At 50.0% G+C, this 21,828-nt stretch overlaps 1 protein-coding gene across 2 annotated transcripts in view; it reads right to left on the bottom strand.

The window, feature by feature from the left end:
- Casp7 (caspase 7) overlaps nucleotides 1–21,106 on the bottom strand; it is a 37,717-nt gene extending 16,611 nt beyond the window's left edge. Inside the window, exons 1-2 of one of the 2 annotated variants that reach the window (XM_051146837.1) lie at nucleotides 20,974–21,106; nucleotides 14,572–14,681 (exon numbers count right to left, since the gene is read on the bottom strand). In XM_051146837.1, coding sequence (XP_051002794.1) covers nucleotides 14,572–14,681 — 110 coding nt within the window. In that variant the 5' untranslated portion in view covers nucleotides 20,974–21,106. Of the gene's footprint in view, nucleotides 1–14,571; nucleotides 14,682–20,854; nucleotides 20,874–20,973 lie in introns of those variants that run through there. The other variant, XM_051146838.1, reaches the window with a different exon arrangement.
- Nucleotides 21,107–21,828: the final 722 nt, after the last annotated feature.

Here is a 21,828-nt window from a genome sequence, read left to right as displayed (position 1 = left end):
GTGCTGACATCCAGCCACTGGCGCAGGCATGACCCTGGGCCCCAAGCCACACATGCCATCTCGTTACCTCCTTACTGGCCTCTAGTCTTGCCTTCCTGCGCTCTTCTTCCAAGCGAGTTTAAACAACTAAGAGCAAACACAAGATAAACCCTCTCATGTTTGTACCCTGCCCAGACCTACTCAGCGGGTTTCTGTTGCAGAGAAAGAGGCCACCATCCTGGTCTCCTCCATGTGCACGGCTGTGCCATGTCCCACCTCGGCTTTTTCTTTCTCTCAATCATCCCTGGCAGAAAACCATGGGCTTGTCTCTCTTGTGCAGACCACAGGCCGGTGCTGCCACTCTTCCCTCTGCCTGGCATCTCATGGTGCCGCAGGTCACACATCACCTTTCTTCATGCCACTAGGGCCTCCGTCACCTCTTTTACTCACAGTTCCGGGTCTGTCTTTAGTGTGAGCATCGCATGTCACCTGACCTCAATTACAGAGTCATCATCTGTCCAGCTAGAAGGCAAACACACTTTCCTTCCCCTCTCTGGATTCTAAGTCCCCATATGCTGTCTCAGATGGTCCTGAACTCCTGGGCTCATCACAGCACCTGGCTGAGTGCACACCTAAGAAGGCTGGACTCCAGCTTGACTGGGTGAGCACCCTGTCCACCTGAGGGCCAGCTGGGCACGTCAGGTGAGCTGAGGGAGGGGCACTCACTGCCTCTCACTGCAATGTCACACGCCCAGTGGGAACTGACCTTGGAGATGGGAACATTTCTGAAGCTCTGGTGTGCCAGGAGGGTTGTTTTTCTTGGGTCTTCTCTCTATGTCTAGAATCTCAAACCACTTGAAAAGGTTTCCAGAATGAGCTGTTTTCTTCCCCCCCCCCCCCCCCCCCGGCAACCCCATCTCTTTTCTGCAGCATGAGGTCATTAGAAGCCACCACCCATGCGGGCAGAGATGTTTTTAGTTGGCACCCTGCGTGTCCAGTGGCTGGCTCAACCTCAAAAGGGAGAATTTTTAAAATTATTTTTATTTTATCTTCATGGACCTTTTGCCTGCATGTATGTTTGGGCGGCACATATGTGGCGTACCTATGGTGGCCATAAGAGAACATGGGATTTCCTGGAATTGGAGTTACAGACTGTGTGAACTGCCTTCGGGCAGTGTGACTGGAACCCAGGTCCTCTGAAAGATCAGCCAATTCTCTTAACCACTGGGCCACAGTTCCTGCTCCAAAGGGAGAATCTTAAGTCACCACCACACCTTCTGCAAAGACCGGGGATGTTCCCAAGTGGGCCAGCTCAGCAAGAGGCATCAAGCATGAAAAACGGAGGCATGCTCCCTTGCTCCCTTGCAAGACGAACAAAAGATTTGAGATCGAGTTGTTTATATCTGCAATAAAATGATTCTTGGAGGTGGTGTTACCAAGGAGTCCAAGGGTTCTGGGGTTACATCGGTGGCTTGAATCCCTGCTCTACCATGGGGGTATGCGATCACAGGCACAAGTTGCTTCACTTCCCTTTGTAAAGAGAACAAAGGCGGCATCTGGCTTGGAGCCTGTAGACAAGTTAACATTCACAAGGCACAAAAAGTGCGGCATGTGGCTATAGGTAAATTCTTGTCACGGTCACTCTTAACGTTATTGTGGTGTCTCACTGTGCTGAGGCATCAAGACCAGACACAGAGAGAAGACACTGTTTCCATGTTCCTGGCGGCCCCTCACACTCTCCCGTGGGATCGAACACCTGCATGCAGCTCTGTGTGCTCACCTCTCCATGTGGCCTCCACCTTTTAGCCCCATTTCTCTGGTATCAAGGCCTTCTGGGAGGTGCCTCTCAGGAGCGACAGAAGTGAAGCCCCCCCCAGCAACTGACCGCAAATTGAGCATCAGGTCACTTTAATATCACCGTCACATGCCACTGCTGATGTCATCTCAGAGTGCCCTGGTCTTCAATACGCCATCTACAGCCCCTTTCGTGTGAGCAAAAATCTCCTTCTGGGCTCAGTGGGAGGTGTTCTTTCTACCCTAGACCTAGCAGCTGATAGAGCCACCTTGTATCTGGAAATCAGTAGCTGTAGCCATGCAGATCACTAGCCAAGCAGGAATCTAGGGCCTCCCAGGAGACCGCGCTAATTAATTAGCTCCCTGTAGAAGGGGCAGGTCCCCAGCAAGGGCAAGGAAGGAAAGATCCAGATTAGCGACTTCCTCAGCTGTCTGTCACCCCTAGAGACAGGGCTGTCTGAACATGGCTCTACTCCCTGCCCTGAGCTAGAACACAAGGGCTGTGGTCTTATGGACCCCACAGCGTTGGGCTGGGCAGGTCCCAAGGCAGGGTCAAGGTCAAGGGACGGGAGTCTTTCTTTGAATCTGACAAAGGGTATGAATGGTGCAAAAACATCTCAAGGCACTTGTCATTATGAACAAACACACGGGTACATCTCAAGTCTCAGGCTTTCCACAGTCAATTAGCAGTCATCGCCCCATGACGTCTGAGAGACACAAAGAAAGGCCCAGCAGAACACTAGCCATGGGCTTTCTTCTGTGAGTGTGTAGAAGGGTGTGTGTGTGCTGCCACCTTCGCCCGTGTATACAAATATGCAAGCTACAGGTCGTGTCTGCTGCTGTCCTTTATCACATCCACCTTATCAAACTATCTATCTATCTATATCTATCTATCTATATCTATCTATCCATCTACCTACCTACCTATCTACTACCTGCCTACTTACGTATTATTATTACCTACCTACCACCTACCTACCTCGTGTCACCAGGTCTCTCCTGACCCTGCAGCTGTCCTCTGAGCTAGGTTGGCTGACTAGCAAAGCCCCAGGGGGATCTGCCTGCTCCCACCCCTTGATGCTGTGGTTAGTAGCATAAGCCTAGGTCCCCAGACTTTACACAGCTGCTGGGGATCCGAGTTCAGGTCCACCGTGGAACAGCAGGCACTTTCCCATCTATGCCATCTCCCCAGGCCCCTGGCTGAGTACTTTGTAAGCCAGCTTCTATCACTTTCTACACACACACACACACACCCTCCATCTCTTCATCTCCTTTTATTATTCTCTGCTGATAAATCTAACTGTTTCTTGGCCCTTTATACATTCAGAAGGCTTTCCCAGGAAACACAGAATTCTTGCTTGGAGGCTGTCATATTTAAGTGCAAAATCCAGGATAAATCAGACTAGTGAATTAAGAGTTCTTAATCCTCTTAAAGGCTTGAGTGTTCCACAATTGGCTGCAGATTAAAAAAAAAAAAAATCTGGCCACTAAATCACTGTGCAAGCAGGATCACAACCAATGCTGACATCCTGGTAGACTGACTTACGCAATTTGCAGAAGGATGCGCTGAGATGCCCTGGGAAGGACAAACCGCAGGGGGAAGTCGGGGCTGCCTAACCATCCTTCCTGCTTCTTGATGCGGGGCTGCCCGCTGACATAGCCAAGTACCACTTTCTTTATAGCCCAGACAGGCACGGGACTCTTCCGGGAACACAGATAACACCAGCATCCATTACTAGGAAGGAATCGGATTATCCCGGCTTTTCAAGCAGAAGGTCATCTCTGGCGGCCTCACATCTCAGTGTGAGGCCAGCTCAGTCATTCTTAAGAGTTAAAAAAAAAAAAAAGATGATGACAACATAAACCCTGTAGGTTATATCTATAAAAGGGGCTGCGTGAAGGAGCTCCAGCAACTGTTAACTGTTATCAAACAACATTATGGGATCAAAAAAAAAAAAAAAAAAAAAAAAGTAGTCTGTCTACTTGACTAGGAAGCGAGGAACCTCAGAGAGCACTGTAGACTTTTACAATCCACTCTGGGTGCCAGTATAATTTTCCCTATCACTGGAGTAGATAAATACAGGTTTTATCCCTCTTACAGATCCCCTGAGCGGCTCAAAACGTGAATTATGCCTTTCTACATTTGGAAGGGAATACAAGCACACAAAGCCATGCCTATTTATTTTCTAAAGTGCTCCCCTGAGCAGGATTCCCAGTAGCCCATCCCGCAGACATCCCTCAGCACACAGTAAACACATCACCAGGCACACAGCTCCCAGCTGCTGTTGCAATTGGAACCAGGGCTCTGGCTTTCGTAGCTGCTTTGTCTAAATATTTTGAGGATGATTCATTCATGGTTTGAACACTCCAACAGAGGGCATCCCTACAGTCTCTTCATACCACAGGAAAGGCAGGCCAGGGCGCTAAAAGGGGCGAGCGGAGAGGTACCTGGTATCCCCGTCAGGGAGCAATCCTCTCTGCAAGAGCAGGCTTCCTCCTGAGACCACTGGGAGTGAGTTGCCTTCTTCTCGGTAGTAGTAAAAACTCAACATGCTTGGCGCTCAGCTGGTGACAGGAGGCTGGCAGAGGCTGCAGCCTGGGACTGAATCAGCAGAGCTGCCCGCTGGAGTTTTCCATAGGACATTCAAGCTGGAGCTGGGAAGGTCACACTGGCCTCTGGCTTCCCTGCTGACAGGCAGAAACAAGCAGCCTGCACACGGAGGCCCCCCACCCCATCCCAGGGATAGCTCCCTATGGACAGAGTGCCAAGTACTAGATCCAAAGGGGGAGGAGGGGGTACGGGTCAGGGGACCCGGACTTCCACAAACATGCAGCCAGCAGGTTATCTTCGAGAATGGAAAACAAAACGACAGGTGGATGGCCGAACGAAAGGCCGTCAACAGAACGAAGCGTGCCACAGCTCTGTGAGAGGACAAGGCAAGTATGCCTGCCCAAGCATGTTCACACACGCACGGAGAGCCTGTCTACAACAGGCTGTGAGGAACACAATCTGGAAAAACCGCAAAAGTTTGTAAATGAGCAAAAATAGGAAGTGAGCTCCTGGGTGGTCCCCCCAGCCCAGCCGGGCTCCTGAGGTGGTCAAGCTCGGGTCAGAAGTAACAGACGCTGTTGGCGACAGGCTGCCGGGGGTCTTGCATAAAGGAATGACCCAGAAGCCGCCATGCCTCCCAGTCCCAACCTTCCAAAGGCAACTGGGAAAGTGCAGACATGAAGGACCCAGAGGCACAGAGCTCAGCAGCTCCCCCAGGGGCTGGCCTAGTGTCACAGGCACTGAAAGGGGACACTGGTGATGAGGGTGGGGGTGGCCACAGGTGCTCCGAGGCCACCTGCCATCCTCAGCCCTGTACAACTTTCACTTTGCAAAACACAGATGCAGGGCAGCAAGGTGCACGTCCCAGAGTTGAAAGAGAGAACAGATCCCTTTTCGCTAACCGTGAACCTTCACGTCTCTCTTTCCTTTCTTTCTCCCGACCAAAGAAGGATAGAGGGACAGACCGACGACGACAATAAAAAGTATCCAAAGACCTAAGAAAAATATCACTCGGGGGAGGAAACAGATGTAAAGAATTCTATTCAAATAGCAGATAGGTAGGGCGGAAGATAAGGTGTGCGGATATCTGAAGGATCCAGGGTCCAGATGGGCCCACCATCTTCAGCCCGTGTGTGTGGTGTGCATGGTGTGTGTGGTGTGCATGCCATGGTATGCCTGTGGAGGTCAGAGAACAACTTACAAGAGTCAGTTCTCTCCTTCCACTGAGTGTGGCTCTGGGCATCGACTCTGGTCCTCTGGCTTGCTGGGAAATGTCCCTATCTGCTGAGTCACAGCTCTAGACCCTGCAGCCGTGAGCGCTGCATGTTTTTCACTTCCTGCTGGACAACATGTACACTCACCACCAGGACCCCCGCTGGACAGATGTTGGCAAGCTTGGGTTCAGTCATGTAGCACCGTAAAACAGTTTGTTACACAAGACCACTGGTTTATTTCAGAGACGGCAGGCTGTCTTTTCTGTTACTAGTGCTATTTTAAGCTTGTATCCCTGTGTGGATGTGTTTTGTCCTGGCCCAAACACACACTTAACAACGGAATTATTAGGGGGCAGTAAGACCTTCGAGAGGTGACAACGCAGTTCTCTAGGGACCTGGCTAATTCTTATGACAGTGGGAACAGCACACTGTCCTTACACAGGCTGGGATGATGCTAGCATCCTGTGCTAGCATCCCATCCCTAAGTACCATGAACACAAATCAACTTGTTTTGGGTAAATTACCCTGTCTCAGGTACTCTGTTATAGTAACAGAAAACAGACAAAGGCAATTTGAAATCTGATTACTTACTTTCCTTTTCATATTTCCTTTATATTTTTCTCCTATGGGTAAATATGAACCAAAAGCACCTGGCTGGGTACCACATGTGTAAGAGTGATAGCTTCTTACTTTCTGGGCTCTGGGACCATGAGCCAGTGATCTGTGGCTCAATGTTCCTGACAGGTGCCCTTGGTTCTCTTTCCTGGAGAGTAACTGCCAGCCCCACGGTAGCAGCTGTCCACACACCATCCCTTAGCTGAAGTGATGCAGAAAGAGAGTGGTGTGCATGAAAAATTCATTTTCTGGTCCTGTTGGGTGAAAGGAAAAAAAAAAAAAAAAAGCTGTGCTGTGGGTGGACTGGTGTGACTGAACTGCTCCATGCCAGCAGTGTGGGTGGCACTTGACGTGTGGCTGGGGGCGCTGCCTGCATCTTCGCTGTGGTCCTGCTGGTGACGATGGGCTAAACTCCATGTCACTGGTCCTATTTTCCTCCTTCATACCGAAACAAGTCTGAGAAATCACCTCGTGAGGGGGCTTCCCTCCAGAGTCTGCTGCCTTGGGAACCTAAGAGCTGGGCTGCCTTAGTCCACTTGGCCCACAGCATGTGAGGAGTGAGGAGTGAGGAGTGAGGAGTGAGGAGTGAGGAGAAATGGGGGCCAAGCTGACCACACGGTTCCCACAGTCTCTCAGCTAGAGAGAGACCCAGCCAGGAAGTGAACGCAGGCTGGCCGATCCCACCGGACCTCCACTGGCATTTTACAGGAGACCTTTGAGTGTCAGCAGCAAATCTTTATTATTTTAAAATAAAACTGGGATGCAGGCATCCAGCATTCTAGAACTCAACGGAAATACATACATACATACATACATACATACATACATACATACATACATATATATATATATATAACTAAATGCTGTGGGTATAATTTAATGTTCCTATCTGTTACGGCTCTCAGTCCTGGCCTCTTCTGATCAAGTGCCTCTGCCTTCATGGGAACAGGCTCCAGCATGCTTGAATTAGCACACAGTCTTTGGAACAGGGGACACTCTGGCCTCATCTTTCTTGTCTATTAATTCCAAGCACTGTTTCCGCTGCACTTTCCTCCTTTTCCCCCGAGTGAAAGGCAGGCACCTGATCGTTCTTATAATTACACAAGCAACACATTTTTAAATAGGGACCTGTTTATATAATATATAACACATGCTAGCGGAGAAACCCAAACCACAGGATGAGGAAAGGAATTATAACCAAGCGGCATTTATTAAATGCTCCCCAGGGGGCGGAGGCTGGAAAAGCCATGTGGCCTGCAGAACAGGGAGTTTATCAGATTCAGAGAGGCAGCCTTTGCCCCTGTCCTCTTCCTCAGTGAGGAGATGGGACTTGCGGGGGCCTGAGAAGCCCAGGAGATCGACACGTGTGAAGTCTGTTCACTGCTCTGCAGCAGCTTCTTGAATTCTGACCCTGTGTGAGCCTCACTCAAGCTTTTGATTCTGCAGGTGACATATTGGAATGAATGCAGTGTTTTCCAGGGGTGGGCAGGCTGCTCTAAGGTCTGGCCCCCCAGTGGTGCTCGCTCCATCACCACCATCCCTGCCTACCTGGAGGCTTCCAGGAGGAACCTGTCACTGGCCTGGTCCAACCATTTCCATCTTGTCTGCCCTGAAAACTCAAATTCTAGGTCCTCTCCTCAGGCCTTGCCCAGCCTCTTGGTCTATAGTTCAGCAATTAGGTTTTATTTTCTGTGGCTGTGCCCAAGCACTTTACGGAAACTTAACTCATGCCCAGTGCGGGGACAGCATGGCTCACACAGACTACAGCTGACCTCTGGCTGCTCAAGAGCCACTGCCGTGTGGTGTTCAGAAAGGTTCCCTTCAGGGTCCACAGGGCCCCAGTCCAAACTATGGTCCCTATTTAAGGTAGACTGTCTTACTGATTCTTCTGCAGAGCTTAAGAGCCACACTGAGTCTTAAAACCATCTTTGGTATTTTTTCCTCTTGTGCTTTTATGTGTTTAATAAGTACTTTTTAGCAATTAGAAAGAGCAACATTTTAATATATACACTTTAGGTAAAGGGCAGTTTGGATTATTAAGGACCCCGGGCACTGAAATAGAATAAAACAATGCAGTCCTGCCATCTAGTGGCCATAGTGCAAAAAGACAAGAGGATGTGAAGGCCTTAAACTCTGGAGGTTCTTCCACCCTTCCAGGGAAAGTGAGTGGGGTGACTCAGATCTTAACTAGGGACATTTGTGGGGTGCTACTGCCTTCTTCCACTATCCTATCTGATGAAAAGCTGAGATGAGGTTTGGATGGGGAGGGAAGGCACACGCCCTGTGTGGCTAGGGATATCCTGAGGGGCTGGCCACGCCCCCAGAGCACCTGCACATCTAGTGATGCTGGGCTTTCAGGTTCCCTGAGACTGCTTGACGCTGCGTGCACACCTTTAACCCCAGCACTCAGGAGTGTACCTTTAGACTGGATTGTGCTGGAATGTTTGAAACTGCTATGTGACTTACTGTTCTGAGTTTCATAAAAAGAATTTTTAGCTTGGATTTGAACAGAATTTCCAACCGTTTCTACAATTACCATGCATGTATGTACTTGGGCAATTTTGTGCTATACTTAGGAAAGTGGCATTTTTAGCCTTGAGAGTTTTATTATTTTTTTTTTTAAAAGATTTATTTTTTATGTATACAATCCTCTGCCTGGTACACCTGCAGGCCAGAAGAGGGCACTAGATCTGACTACAGATGGTTGTGAGCCACCATGTGGTTGCTGGGAATTGAACTCAGGACCTCTGGAAGAGCAAACCATGCTCTTAACCACTGAGCAATCTCTCCAGCCCAGCCTTGAGAGTTTTAAAACCCACACCCCAACTCTCACGAACTCTGAAGACCTATTAGGTCCTGTCACATCAAATATCCAGCTAAGTTTCTTTCTTTCTGTTGTCTGGTGTTTTGAGACAGGGTTTCTCTCTGGAGACCAGGCTGGCCTCATGCGCAGGGATCCTCCTTCCTCTGCCTCCCAAAGGCTGGGACCAGAGGCGTGGGTGACCACACCCAGATCGTGTAAAAATAATCAAGGGCATTTATCTCATTAGTGCAGATTCACTTCCAACTTTGATAAACAGTAAAGCTGCATTATTCCAATGAGTTATTTTAAAGAAATTATTTTTAAATGTATGAGTGTGGGTATGTGCACTATGTGTGCCCAGGGGTGTGTGTGTGTGTGTGTGTGTGTGTGTGTGTGTGTGTGTGTGTGTGTCTGTGTGTGTGTAAGGCAGAGGGCAACCTCAGGCAATATTCTTCAGGATCCACTAACTTGGTTTCTGAGGCTGTAACTCACCAAGTAGTCCCAAGGATCTGCATGTCTCTATCTCTCTAGACCTGAGACTTTAAGTGCATGACACCATACCTGGTGAAATCCTAGCTGCACTTTATTTACATTTGCATTTATTCCCATAGATGGCAACTGAGAAGAGTGCTGTTGAACTCAGGTCCTTGTGCTTCTGGGCTATGCACTTGAGCCACTGGGCCATTTCACCAGCCTTAAAGTCAGTTTCTTGACAGTTTGTTAGTAAACACAAATATGTATGTACAAGCACACATGTGTGCAAGCACATGTGCACACACACGCATGCAAGAACACGCACACGTGCACACACAAAATTCTTGGGTCATAAATGGAAAGACTTTAAGAAGCCCTGACTTAAAGAGTCAGATGCCGAAAGGAGGCTGAGAAAATAAACTAACATTTCACAACCGAGGAGAATATGACATTAAATCGTCATTCATTTTCACTTAGAATTGTTCAATAATTCAACAGCCCTGTCTCACACGCGATGCAACAAAATCAGCATTTAAGAGAAGCGGCACACAATTCAGATAGCATGCAATGACAAACTGAAGCGTTCGCTTTGGTAACACGAGCGCTGGTGTTGACATCAGCTCGCTCACTTCCCAAAGGTGGAGGGGGCATACCACAGCTGGCATCTCATTTTACCAAACAACGGGGCTTATGCCAAGGTCTTCAAGCATAATTCTCAGTCTTCCCAAAGGCCTTAGCCATTTGCTTTAAGCAAATCCATGGCCAGATCCTCAACTTGTACCTGTGTGGGTCCTTCCAGTCCTTAAGCATGTGGCACCACATCCTTCCTTAAGCATGTGACACCACATCCTTCTCCCCTCTGCCACCCTCTCACCTCTACTGTGTAACCAGCAGGACCATTTCTACATGCTACAAAAGGCCCAAGTCACCTCACAAGGGACACGTGGGGCTAAGTGCATCCTTGACAGGATCAAGAGGGCTTTCCTTATTGAGGGGCAGAAAATCATTCTGAAAGTATTGAGGGCACAAGTGCAGAGTCAGAAAGCAAGATAAATATGCAGCTTTGTAAAGTAATAAATGTCAAGGCCTGGTCTCAAAAAACGAAAAAAGGAAAAAGAAACTTTAATAGTAACTTTCATTCTCCTGCCTCAATTGCTGTCTAGGAGGCTTACTGCCTTCTTCTGCTAACCTAGGCCTAGTCCTGGAAGCTTCTGGCCTCTGTATAATCTACCCTAGGCCTAGAAGGTTTCCAGCCTCTGAGACTCACTGCTTAATGAGCTCACCCTTACTTGTTCTTCCTGAGCTCTGGGATGGCTGGTTCAACTCAGCTGTTCTGGCTCAAACTCTTCTCCCAGCTGACTTATTCAATCTGGCTTCAATTGCTCTGCTTGGCCTCAAACCAACTCAGCAATCTGCTCTAATTTTCTGGCTTCTTCTCATTTTCTGGCTCATTCTGCCTTCACCCGAGTTTTCTCTCTCTGCTTCCCATCTCTCCATTACTGTCCTGGTTAAAAACAAATAAACTGCCTCTTAAGTAGTTTCCCTTCCCTCTCTCTTCTCATGAGAGTTGGGCATATCCTAGTCTGTCAAATCTTCTCTGACTCATCACCTTTTCTGCCACTCAATTAGACATCATTTTCAAACATGGGTGCTTCCTTCTACAAACTTATCTTTACCACTGTTTGGGATTAAAGGCATGTACCACCACGCCTGGATCTAAACTTTTCTTTACCTGGTACTTGCTCTACACCAGACTGGCCTTGAACTCAGATCTGTTTGCCTCTGTCTCCTGGATTAAAGGTGTGTTTGTATTCCAGCCGGATCACACAGACCTAGAAGGTTTTTGGATGTGATCACTTGCAGGAACAGCCGTGTTCTGAATTAATATTCCTCTACAAGAAACGCTTTTTGCTTTTGTTTTTTGAGACAGGGTTTCTCTGTGTAGCACTGGCTGTCCTGAAACTTGCTTTGTAGATCCATGGTGGCCTGGGACTCATATAGATCCACCTGCCTCTGCCTCCTGAGTACTTGGATGTAGAGGGATTTTAATCCAGCAACATGGCTACTCTGGCTGGAACACAGACATGCCCTTAGCACACACCTTAGATCCCAAACAATAAAGGTAAAGTTAGTTTGTATAAGAGAGCACTGACATTTGAAAGTGACATCTAACTGAGAGGCAAGGTGACAATTACCAGGAAAGTTTTACAGAGACAGGTTTCAGAGAGAACAAGCTGGACACAGGTGGAGACAGAAAGACCCCGAGAATGAGGAGGCAGAAGATTAGAGCAGACTGACAGAGTTAGTCTGAGGCCAAGCAGAGCAATTCAGCCAGAAGCTGAGGGAAGCCAGTTTGAACCAGTAAGCTTGGATAGGAGTTTGGAGCCAGACAGCTGAGTTGAACCAGCCATCAGAGTTCAGAAAGAGCTAGAAAGGGTGAGCTTATTAAGCAGTGAGTCTTGGAGGCTGAAAACATTCTAGGCCTAGATTGGACTGTACAGAGGCTAGAAGCCTCCAGGACTAGGCCTAGGTTAGCAGACAAGGCAGTAAGCCTCAGAGATGACAGTTACAGCTAGAGAATAAAAGTTACTTTTACACTGGGATTAAAGGTGTGCACACCACTGCCTGGCTATTAAAAAGCAAAAACAACAACAAAAAAAAGTTTTTAAAAGCCTGCAAATTTGGCATAATTTCTGCTTACTAATTTTGATGAGTGACAAGAGAAGATTGCTACTGACGTGTTTATTTAGAGCAAGTGTAAATTAACTTGTGGGAACAGAATTAAATAGCAGGAACAGGAACTTGGTTGAGGATGAGTTCCTTACACAGTCAGCAGAATGGAACGGTGCCTTCAAACGCACGCAAACCTACACGGGATGGCACAGCCAGTGTGCACGGTCGCACGTAGGGACAAGAGAGGCTGAGAGGGGCAAATTTAAGAGGAAAAAAACAAGGATAAAGTTCTGCCCACCACAGTGTTGCTTACACAATTAACGAATAAGGACAGCTAAGGCTTTGTATTTATATCCACTGGACAGTCGAACAGACAGGGTGCTCAAGAGTCACTGGTCACCACGCAATTTCTTTTCATATCTTCCGAGAAGTTCCAAAGACTCCACCGACTGTTTATCAATAAAACATCCTTTGTAATCAATCGTCCAAGTATCCATGCTGCTTTAAACTGTACAAGGGGGCCTATAGTGTGACTATGTGACGTTAAACACTTGAAGGCCACTCCTCTACGGCACCTTCTCTGGCAAATGGGCTAGCCCGGGCCAATTTCAGCTGGCCTCTGAAAGTTCCCAGGGCTGGGTGCTGTACTCTCTCTAACTCCAGTAGCTTATTCTTGAACTCAAATGACACCCACTGAAACTCAGGCCCGCTGCATTGGGGTTCCACTTTGCTGAGTCCTATTTTCATCTGGGACCGTATGAGCTGCCCCTCTTCCCTTCCTGAGCACGCCCGGTGTACAGCCTCAGCCATTATGCCCCTTGCTGTCTGTGTCTGAGGGGATGGCTTAGGGAGCACTGTCGTCCCTTGTTACCTGTGGGGCATGCGCTCCAGGACCACTGATGGGTGCCTGAAACCACAGGCAACACCAAACCCTATCGTCATATGTCTTTCCCACCACGGTGGAGTGAAGTCACCATGCCCGGAGGCCAGGCTTGTAGTGTGAGCGAGGCAGCACCCCATGTGCCCCTTTTCTTTACGATTTCACAGTACAAGATCCTTTCTTCTTTTCCCTTTTTTTTTTTCATATGATGCAAGTATGTGGTGTGCATGTATGTGCACGCATGTCCACATGTGTGAATACACGGGTGTGGTAGTAGATGCAGGCGGGCGTGTGTATGAAGCCCTAGGCTGTGTCAGGAACTACCCTCCCTGGCTCTTCCGCCTTCTTTGGCGAGGCAGGATTTCACACTCAAGCCCGGATCTCACAATCCAGCTAGTCAGCTCACTCCCTCTGTGGAGTCCCCTGTCTCTGCCAAATAAGGCTGGAATTAGGAGCAGGCCACCACCCACCCAGTGTCTACATGAGTTCTGGGAACTTAAATTCTGGTCCTCATGCTCGCATGGTAAGTGGGTACCCACCAACACACCTCCCCAGGCCCGGAAGGTCTATTCTCATAGGAGACTTCAGCAACCTGGGCAGTTCTGGAGTTTTCCAATAACATTTTCAGGCCATGGTTGATGAGCAACTGAAACTTCAGAAAGCAAAGTTGTGGGTGGGGTGGGGATTCCCCCATGAAGAAGTAAGATGTGTCTGACACTCAGGAAATGTGACTCATGTCCCTAATCAAAAGAAGGTGCCAGGTTCCTCGCTCTCCCATAGCTCTCCTCTTAAATGACATTTTCTTACTTAATTGTGTGCATGTGGAGTCAGATGACAACTTGGGGGAAGTGAGTTCTTTCCACCATGTGGGTCCAGGGACAAACTCTGGTGGCCACCGCTGTTACTTGCTGTGCCATCTCGCTGGCCCAGCCCTCCTTTTAAATAGAAAGCGTGCCTGCAGAGAGTGCTGCTGGTACAGTCTGAACAGTAGTCTCAGCACTACCATTTGTTGGCCCATCACAAAAGTAAGTGATGAAAGCTCTTAACGCCTCAGTTTCCCTAACTACCAAATGGCATTAATGATGGAGCCACCTCCCGGAAATGGGTTCAGTGTGATGACATCGATGATGAAGGAGGGTGTGGTTATTCATACGTGCCAGATGTGGAGCACAAAGCGGACTCAGGAGAGGTAGGGACCCGAGCATGGGTGATGCCAGTTTCACCCAAGAAGCAAGTCACTCTGGTACCTGCTATGCTTAGAACCCAAATTCTGCCATTCAACCACGCTCCTTACCAACTGGAGTCACCAGTGCCAGCCTGCACATCCCCTGATGAGAGCACCCTTCCATTCCTGGGAATTAACCCTCCACACACAGCTGGTGAGCAGGAGGCCCCACGGCATGTGCTCCCCTTCTGGGATTTGCCTAAGCAAGAAGGCCCCTCTGTCATACTGAGCCGATGCAGGCTTCCCTTGCAACCCACACCTCCTCTCCTAAGTGTGCCCTGCGCGTATGTGGGTACAGACGGCAGGTGGGAAGCGGGCCCAAGTGGCCGAGGGGTGATGAGCCCTGCAAAGAAGAAAACTCACCAGAGGAGTCCTGAGATAAAGTGGGTGCGGTCTGGCTTAGCATCGACTCCATCTTCACCCGAAGATCCCACCTCTTCCAGTTCCGCAGGGCAGTCCTGATCATCTGTCATCTGGGAGGAAGACAGAGATGCAAAGTGGCACCAAGCTCTGACTTGTGATGTGAACGTGTGTGTGTGTGTGTGTGTGTGTTGGCCACAGGCCCACCCCAGATGCCATGCCCTGGACGCTGTCCCCTTGTGTTTTTACACAGGCTCCCTCACTGGCCTGATCTCCCCGGCTTACGGTAGGCTGGACAGCCAGTGAGCCCCAAGGGTCCAGCGGTCCCGGCTGTGTGCCACTGCTCCTGGCTTTGCGTGTGGGTTTTAGGAATTGAATTAAGGCCTGCACTTCACTAACTGCAGTCCTCTGCATTGGGGCGTTTTTAAATGGTACTCTCTACATGACACAGCTCTTAAGTCAATTAAACCTAGGGGTGAACAGTGTTGTGTACCTGAGCTCCAGAGCCGCTGTACATAACAGAGCACCAACTATAATAATGGACGCCTCCTTCCAGAGACCAAGTAACCAAAACAAAGAAAGCAAAGCCTTGGCCTTGGCCCTTCTCTTCCAGCTCCCGAGGCTTGGCTAAACTTGCATACAACAAACTGTAAAGTCTGTCCCAGTTCATAACAATCAGGAAGGCGTCCTAAACTCCTGGCGGGCCACAGGTGTGCATTCTTCGCCCGGCATCTCTCAGCACACCTCAGAGACAGCACTGACGCCGAGGCAGAGAGGTTCTCCACCACAGATGGCTTTACACGCTCCACCCACGTGGATTTCCATCATATGATTTCTGCTCAAGAACCATCAAGAAGCCTCGGGGAATAGCTCAGCAGTAAGGCGCAAGGGTGAGGATTTGCATGTGACCCCAGAACGGTGGCACATGCTTGTAACCCCAGGTCCCAGGGTTGCAGGCAGGTGGGCCTCAGAGATTCACTGACCTGGGAATTCCAGGCCCATGAGAGAAGACCCTGTCTGGGGGATGGGAGGCAGGCAGGCAGGCCCCTGTGGAGTGACAGCTGAGTTGACCTCTGGCCTATATTTACACATGCACACATACACACATTTTCAAGTGAGCCTCACTCTTGGCAGCTTCTGCGTTTAATCCATCTCCTTGGGTTGTGAGGCCCTTCACAATCTGCAGTGGGCTGTGCCACCTGTCTAAGTAGAGCCTACTCGGTTATGTACTGTCTCTGCTTGTTTTCTCTCTGGGAGCAGACACAAAAATATTTACTACCTGGCTGTTTATCCCATATTCCCTGCCTACTTGGCGCCTGCATTTGTCATTTATTTGTGCTCTGCTAATTGCTTGGCTCCCGCAGGACAATATAAACTCATCGTGGTAGAGGCATCTGGTACACAGAAGGTGCTTATTAAATAAATATTAATTGAGTGGAAGGCTGGGAGAAATGAATACCCTCCTGGGAAAGGACTTAGCTAAACAAGACACAGCTGGTCCAAGGAGCATCCATACTGGAATCATTGTTCACAAATCCAATCCTGTTCTGCTCTGCACGAAAAGACCAGGGATTCACTTTCAGCAGCCAAAGGCAACTGGCACACTTCAGTTTTTATAGGTCTTAGAGCTGAGCACAGAGGCCAGAAGGCCTCACCCTTCAGGGGCAGCGTGTCAGGGCAGCCCTAGGATGTCTCCACTTGCTTGGAAAAGAAGGTGGGATCTGTTTTAATAGGATATTTATGGAATATCTTGTGCCCCAGAACAGGACAGCGAAGGACATATAGAGGGAAACCCGGCCTAGAGAGGGACGCCATGGCCGAGCAACAGCTGGAAAGGCTTCAGCGCTGAAGTGTCACCATGAAGTCACCTTCCAGCAGAAGACACTGCTCTTCCAGAGGTCCTGAGTTCAATTCCTAGCAACCACATGGTGGCTCACAACCACCTAGAATGAGGTCTGGTGCCCTCTTCTGGCCTGTAAGTGCACACGCAGGTAGAGTGCTGTATACATAATAATAAATAAATAAATTTTTAAAAAGAGAGAGAAAGGAGACAGGAGAGGGAGGAAGGGGAGGGGGAGGGAGGGGAAAGGGGGAGCCGGAAAGGGAGGACTTGGGTTCTGGGCAGTAGAGACAGAACTGAGTCAGGAAGGAACCTGTGGTCACATCCACAGTGGCCAGGGAAGTCATGCCCACCATGTTTTTCTGTCCTTCACAGCCTGCCTACTGGTCAGGACACAGACCTTTCAGATCAGACCCCAAATGTTTCTTAAGAACAGAGATTGTGCCAGCACAGAAGGAAGCAAGGCATGGAAGACACCTAGCAGCTTCTGGTGCATCTGCACACAGATTTCGCTACACTTGGAGTGCAGGGTCATCAGCAAGGTACACGCTTGGATATCTTCAAAGTTAACAGGGCAAAGCGCTGTTAAAACTGCCAGAAAAGACGCTACCCTCAACACTGTCCTAAGCCTTGACTTCGGCCAAACTGAATCTTAAGGGTTAAACCAGAGATTCGTAAATCAGAGAGAGAGAGAGAGAGAGAGAGAGAGAGAGAGAGAGAGAGAGAGAGAGGGAGAGAGAGGAGAAGGAGAGAGAGAGAGAGGAGGGAGGGAGAAAGGGAGGGGGAGAAGGAGGGAGAGAGAGGGGGAGAGAGGTTGGGAGAGGGGGAGAGGGAGAGAGAATGTCCTTGTGACATACTGAAGCTCTCATACTGCCCTAGAAATGACAGCTTTTGCCACTCCCCACAGACCAGGTGACAACCTGGAAGTGTAGTTGTCAACAGGGATTCCATCACCTCGAGATCAAAATTCTCCAAAGTGTACATAACAGAGTCTATGAGGACAATGTCATATTCCCATCACCCTAAGGAGATGTAACAAAAGAAGCCTTTTAAAAGCAACAGATAGATGAAAAAAAAAATGTCTTTATCTGTCAAAAAGCCAACCCCCAAATACAGAACTCACTCACCTGCATAGCACAAACTAAATCAGTATAAAAACTGCACAAAGGATGGGGCTGGTTTGAATCCGGTGTGCCCCTTCCTTGAAAGGTGCCCAGCACGCTGCCACCAGGAGGCACTGCAACCCAAAGTGAGGCCTCCTGGGAAGCCTTCCCATTGCTTATGGGTCCTCAGAGGAAATGATGAGACCAGCTAAGCCATGAGGCGAATATCCCACTGTTATCACTTCAAAATGAAACAGCCCCTCCAACAGATCCACGTGTTGAATGAAGGTCTCCAGCTAGTGGGGTGTAGGCTCAATTTTCTTAACAATTATATTTTATTACAAACTTATTAACCAAGAGTACCTCACTTATAACCTGACTAACCTAAACAACAGGAAAAGAAGATTAAAGAATACAATAATGAAACCGTAAGAATACGAGTTCCCAGGAATGATTCTCCTGGCGTAATCAGCAGGATTTCTTCTGCTGGAACCTGGAGCAACCAGAACCCAGAACTTCAGCCAGAGCCCGGAGCCCTTCCCTCAAGTGGTTCTCTCTAGGAGAGTCTCGAAGTAGAGCCATGAACAGCCAAAACTATCCCAAGTCTCCAAAGGCCCTGTCTCTTGTTTTTAGCTCACATTTATACCTCCTCTTAGAATTTGTTCAAGGATGTTTTTCAGCTGGTTAACAACCAATCTCCCCCCCCCTCTCCGGGGGGGTTCGACTTTTAAGGGAATAAACATCACCTGCTCTCTCACACGTCTTTTTCCCGTCCCCCACTTGTGATCTAAGCAAAAAAGCAGGTTTATCTCTACTTCAGTAGGGTGATGGAAGCTTCTGGCGGTGGGCCTCCTTGGAGGAAGCAGGCCATTAGAGAGTTTCCTCCAAGGACAGTGTGTCCCTGGACCCTTCCTGCCATCCTCTCTCTGCTTTCTGGCTGCCACAAGGAGAGCAACTTTGCAGAATCAACACTTCTGTCACCATGGTGCTGTCAGCCTCAGGAGGACTGAGACTTCTGAACCAGGAGCCAAAATCACTCCAAAGCAGCCGTTGCCAGCCTGTGAGTTGAAACCCTGACCGCAACGTGCCAGGATGTGGTACATCAGCACAGGTCCCACAGCAACAGGCCCAGTTAATCATGAGCTGGAGCCTCTAAAATGGTGCATCAGAGCAAACTACTTCTTCTAAGCTGGTCATCCCAGGTATTTGAAGAGAGCTGACAATCACGGGCATGAAGACTAAGAAGGGACCCTTCCTGGCTGAGGAGCTATTGACTGCCAGGGGAGGGAGAGCCAGTGCCCAGTGGAGGCCTCACACCCACGGACAAACGTCAGCACTAAGTGGAGCCAGTGGGAGGCCTTTCCACCGTGTCCTCTTCACAACGCCTGCGCCACCTTCTGTTGGAAGCCCAAAGCATCTCTCTGGGGGCCGTAAAGTGAACAACTTCGCTCTACCGCACACTCTCGCCCTCACCACAGGCCTCCAGCAAGAGCAAGCCCACCAGAGACTCAGATGCCCAGAACCAGGAGCTAAGACACATCTTAAAGGGAGGAATCTGAGTCTTAAGCCTTTCTGCCAACAACCCTGCATCCGCAGCTGTGGACTTCACTCTTCAATCCCTACGGTTACGCACTCAGTGTTTCCTTATTCCCGTGCCTACCCACTGGAGTTCTGGAAACATTCAGAGGACTCAAGGTGGTAACCAGGTGGGGATGCTTAACCTAGGTTGTGTTGCATGCAGGACCTTCTGGGCATCACTTTTCTGTACCTGTCCCCCTTTCAGATGCTGCAAAGAGCAGTCATTACAGAGACACTGCTCGCCCACTGTTAAAGAGACTTGGGGTGTCTCTTGCAATGACTTACCGTGCGTGGTGCCTGCTGTTATGATTCGGGTGTGAATGATCCCTCAGAGGCTCCTGTGTGGGAAGGCTGGCCCCGCCACATGATGCTAAGAGGCGGTGAGGCTTAGGAGAAGGAATCCAGTAGGAAGGCACTGGACACTGGGCGTGGTCGGTGATTCTAATGGAGCCCTGAGGCTCCTCCCAAGAGGCTGCTGAGAGGAAAATCTGTCTGGCCACGCCCTGTCATCTGCCTCGAGGGCTTCCAAAGCCCCACCTGACAGGCGTAGTGACAGGTGTTTTACTGTGAACTTGACACACCTAGAGTCACCTGGAGGGGAAACCTCACTTGAGGAGATGTCCAGATCAGTGGCCTGCAGCCACAGCCATGTCTGTGGGGGACTGTCTTGACTGACATGTGGGAAGGCCCAGCCCACTATAGGCAGCACCGCCCATAGGCAGCTGGGTCTAGGCTGTGTAAGAAAGCTCTCCAATGAGCGTGTTATCAGCTTTCCTGCCTCTAGGTACCTCCCTCGGTTTCCCTCAAGGGCGGACTGTGACCTACAACAATCAGATAAAATAAACCCTTTCTTCCCCAAGTTGCTTTTGGTCATGGTGTCTATCACAGCAACAGGAAGCCGACTAGAACAGGTCTAAGGACATCATCCTGAGGTGGGTCAGGGCATTACCTGAACTTAAATTTTCCTGAGGAAACTTGCCTGCTTCCCTAGCACAAAGACATCACACATACTCACCTCCTGCCTAAATCAACTCTTCCCTAAGAGAAACCGCCCTGAGGCTGGCACCCTCCATACCAGTGTCGCCTGAGATTACTTCACATGCTAGATAACCAGCGACTTTGCCCATGTCCTGCAGAAGGCTGCACGGTGGCAGACCAGAAGGTCGGGCCTTAACAGTATGGAAGGGGTTGTAATTCAGGCTGGCCAAACTCTGAAGGAAGAAACAGCTTGTAAAGAGAAAATCAGGGACTGGTCAGAAAGCCCAGCTCAGGAGAAAGACCTGTGAACTACTTAAGAAACACCATTGGGACCTACAAATAAATTTACTTTCCCATAAACCAGAAAGCCCAAGGAGTAAAAAGGCCAGGTGTCACCTGGAGCCCACACCACCAAGTGTCGCTGCCAGGTTTTCAGTTTCAAGTCTCTGCAAGATCCCTGATGCAAGGGTCCCTCAACAAGGAAGCTTAGTTCACGCACACTCTGCACCCTAATTTCCTCCTTCCCTGAGCACAAGTCACCCAGGACCGCCCAAGATTCCCATTTGAACGGCCCAGGCGCCAAAACCTGTCCAACAAGGTAGTCCCTGCGGGGCCAAACAACAGTATCTACGGTCCCACACCCGTTCTTCCTTCCCTGTTACATCCGGAATGGAACCGGATGTCGCCAGACCCCAGGCTGGGAGGACGAAGTAGAGCAAAGCCAGGGATGGAGAGGGGTGTGGAGAGCCCCCCGCCCGCCTCGGCGCCAGCCTTGCAAGCAGCGCACCGTGCGGTCTCAGCAGCTTCCGCGAGCCGCGAGAGGGAGGGGGACCCGGGGCTACGACGCGCAGGCAGAGGAAGCACGCGGAAGAGGGGCGGGAAAGCCGCGATGGTGGCCCGAGTTACCGTTCCCACGGTGGCGAGCTGGAGCCCACGGTGGCGTGCGATCCTCCGCGAAGGTCTAGGGCAGCTTTAGCAAAGCGAAAGTAAAAGTCTCCGAGACGGAGGGGGAGGAGCGGGCGGGGCGGACGCGGGGCGGACTCGGGCCGGGCGGGGCTGGGCGTCCAACCCCGGGGAAGCTGGGGGCGCGCGGGGAGAGCGCGCTCCACGGAGTCCGCGGCGCGGGAAGCACTCACGGCCCCGCTCAGGCTGCGCCCGGGTCGCCGCCTGATTCTTTTTGGCGCCACGCGCTGCAAAGCGGACTATGTGCAAAACGGCCCGAGGCGCCACGTGCTTCGTCCCGCCCTCTGCGAAGTTCAAGCAACCCCCGCTGCAGCACGCAACGGGCGGGAACTGCGGCGCTCCCCACAGAACTGGCGGGTTTTACAAAACTGCCCACCAGAAATGTGACCCCTGGGCTACTCGCCGCAAATCTGTCACGTGCTCTGAAAAAAAACTGGCTGTGTGTAAGGTCCAACCCCCTGCAAGGTTGGCTGTGGGCATCACTCTAGGAGAACTGCTCAGCAAACTGGAGCTACCCCTTCCCCAGCACTGTCTCTCTTGCGCTACTTAGGCAAATGCCCCCCCCCCACCCCTCGCGCTTACCTGAGAGCCTGCTAAACCAAGTTCTTAAACGTGTAAACTTCAAGGATGCCGCTGAGAGCGCATTCTGCAAAACTGTCTATAAGCACATTGACCTAAAGATCTGACCTGCCCTGAACGATGGCACTCCTGCCTTGTCTTTTCCCCTTTCCCCTCAAGCAATACGCATCCTGACCCTATACTACGCACCAACTGTCACACTGGTCTGGTATCTTCACA

Source organism: Acomys russatus, chromosome 5, assembly GCF_903995435.1.
Source record: "Acomys russatus chromosome 5, mAcoRus1.1, whole genome shotgun sequence".
Classification (NCBI taxonomy): Eukaryota; Metazoa; Chordata; class Mammalia; order Rodentia; family Muridae; genus Acomys; species Acomys russatus.
The sequence above is the reverse complement of the archived record's forward strand: the minus strand, read 5'-3'. Positions and strand labels throughout refer to the sequence as shown.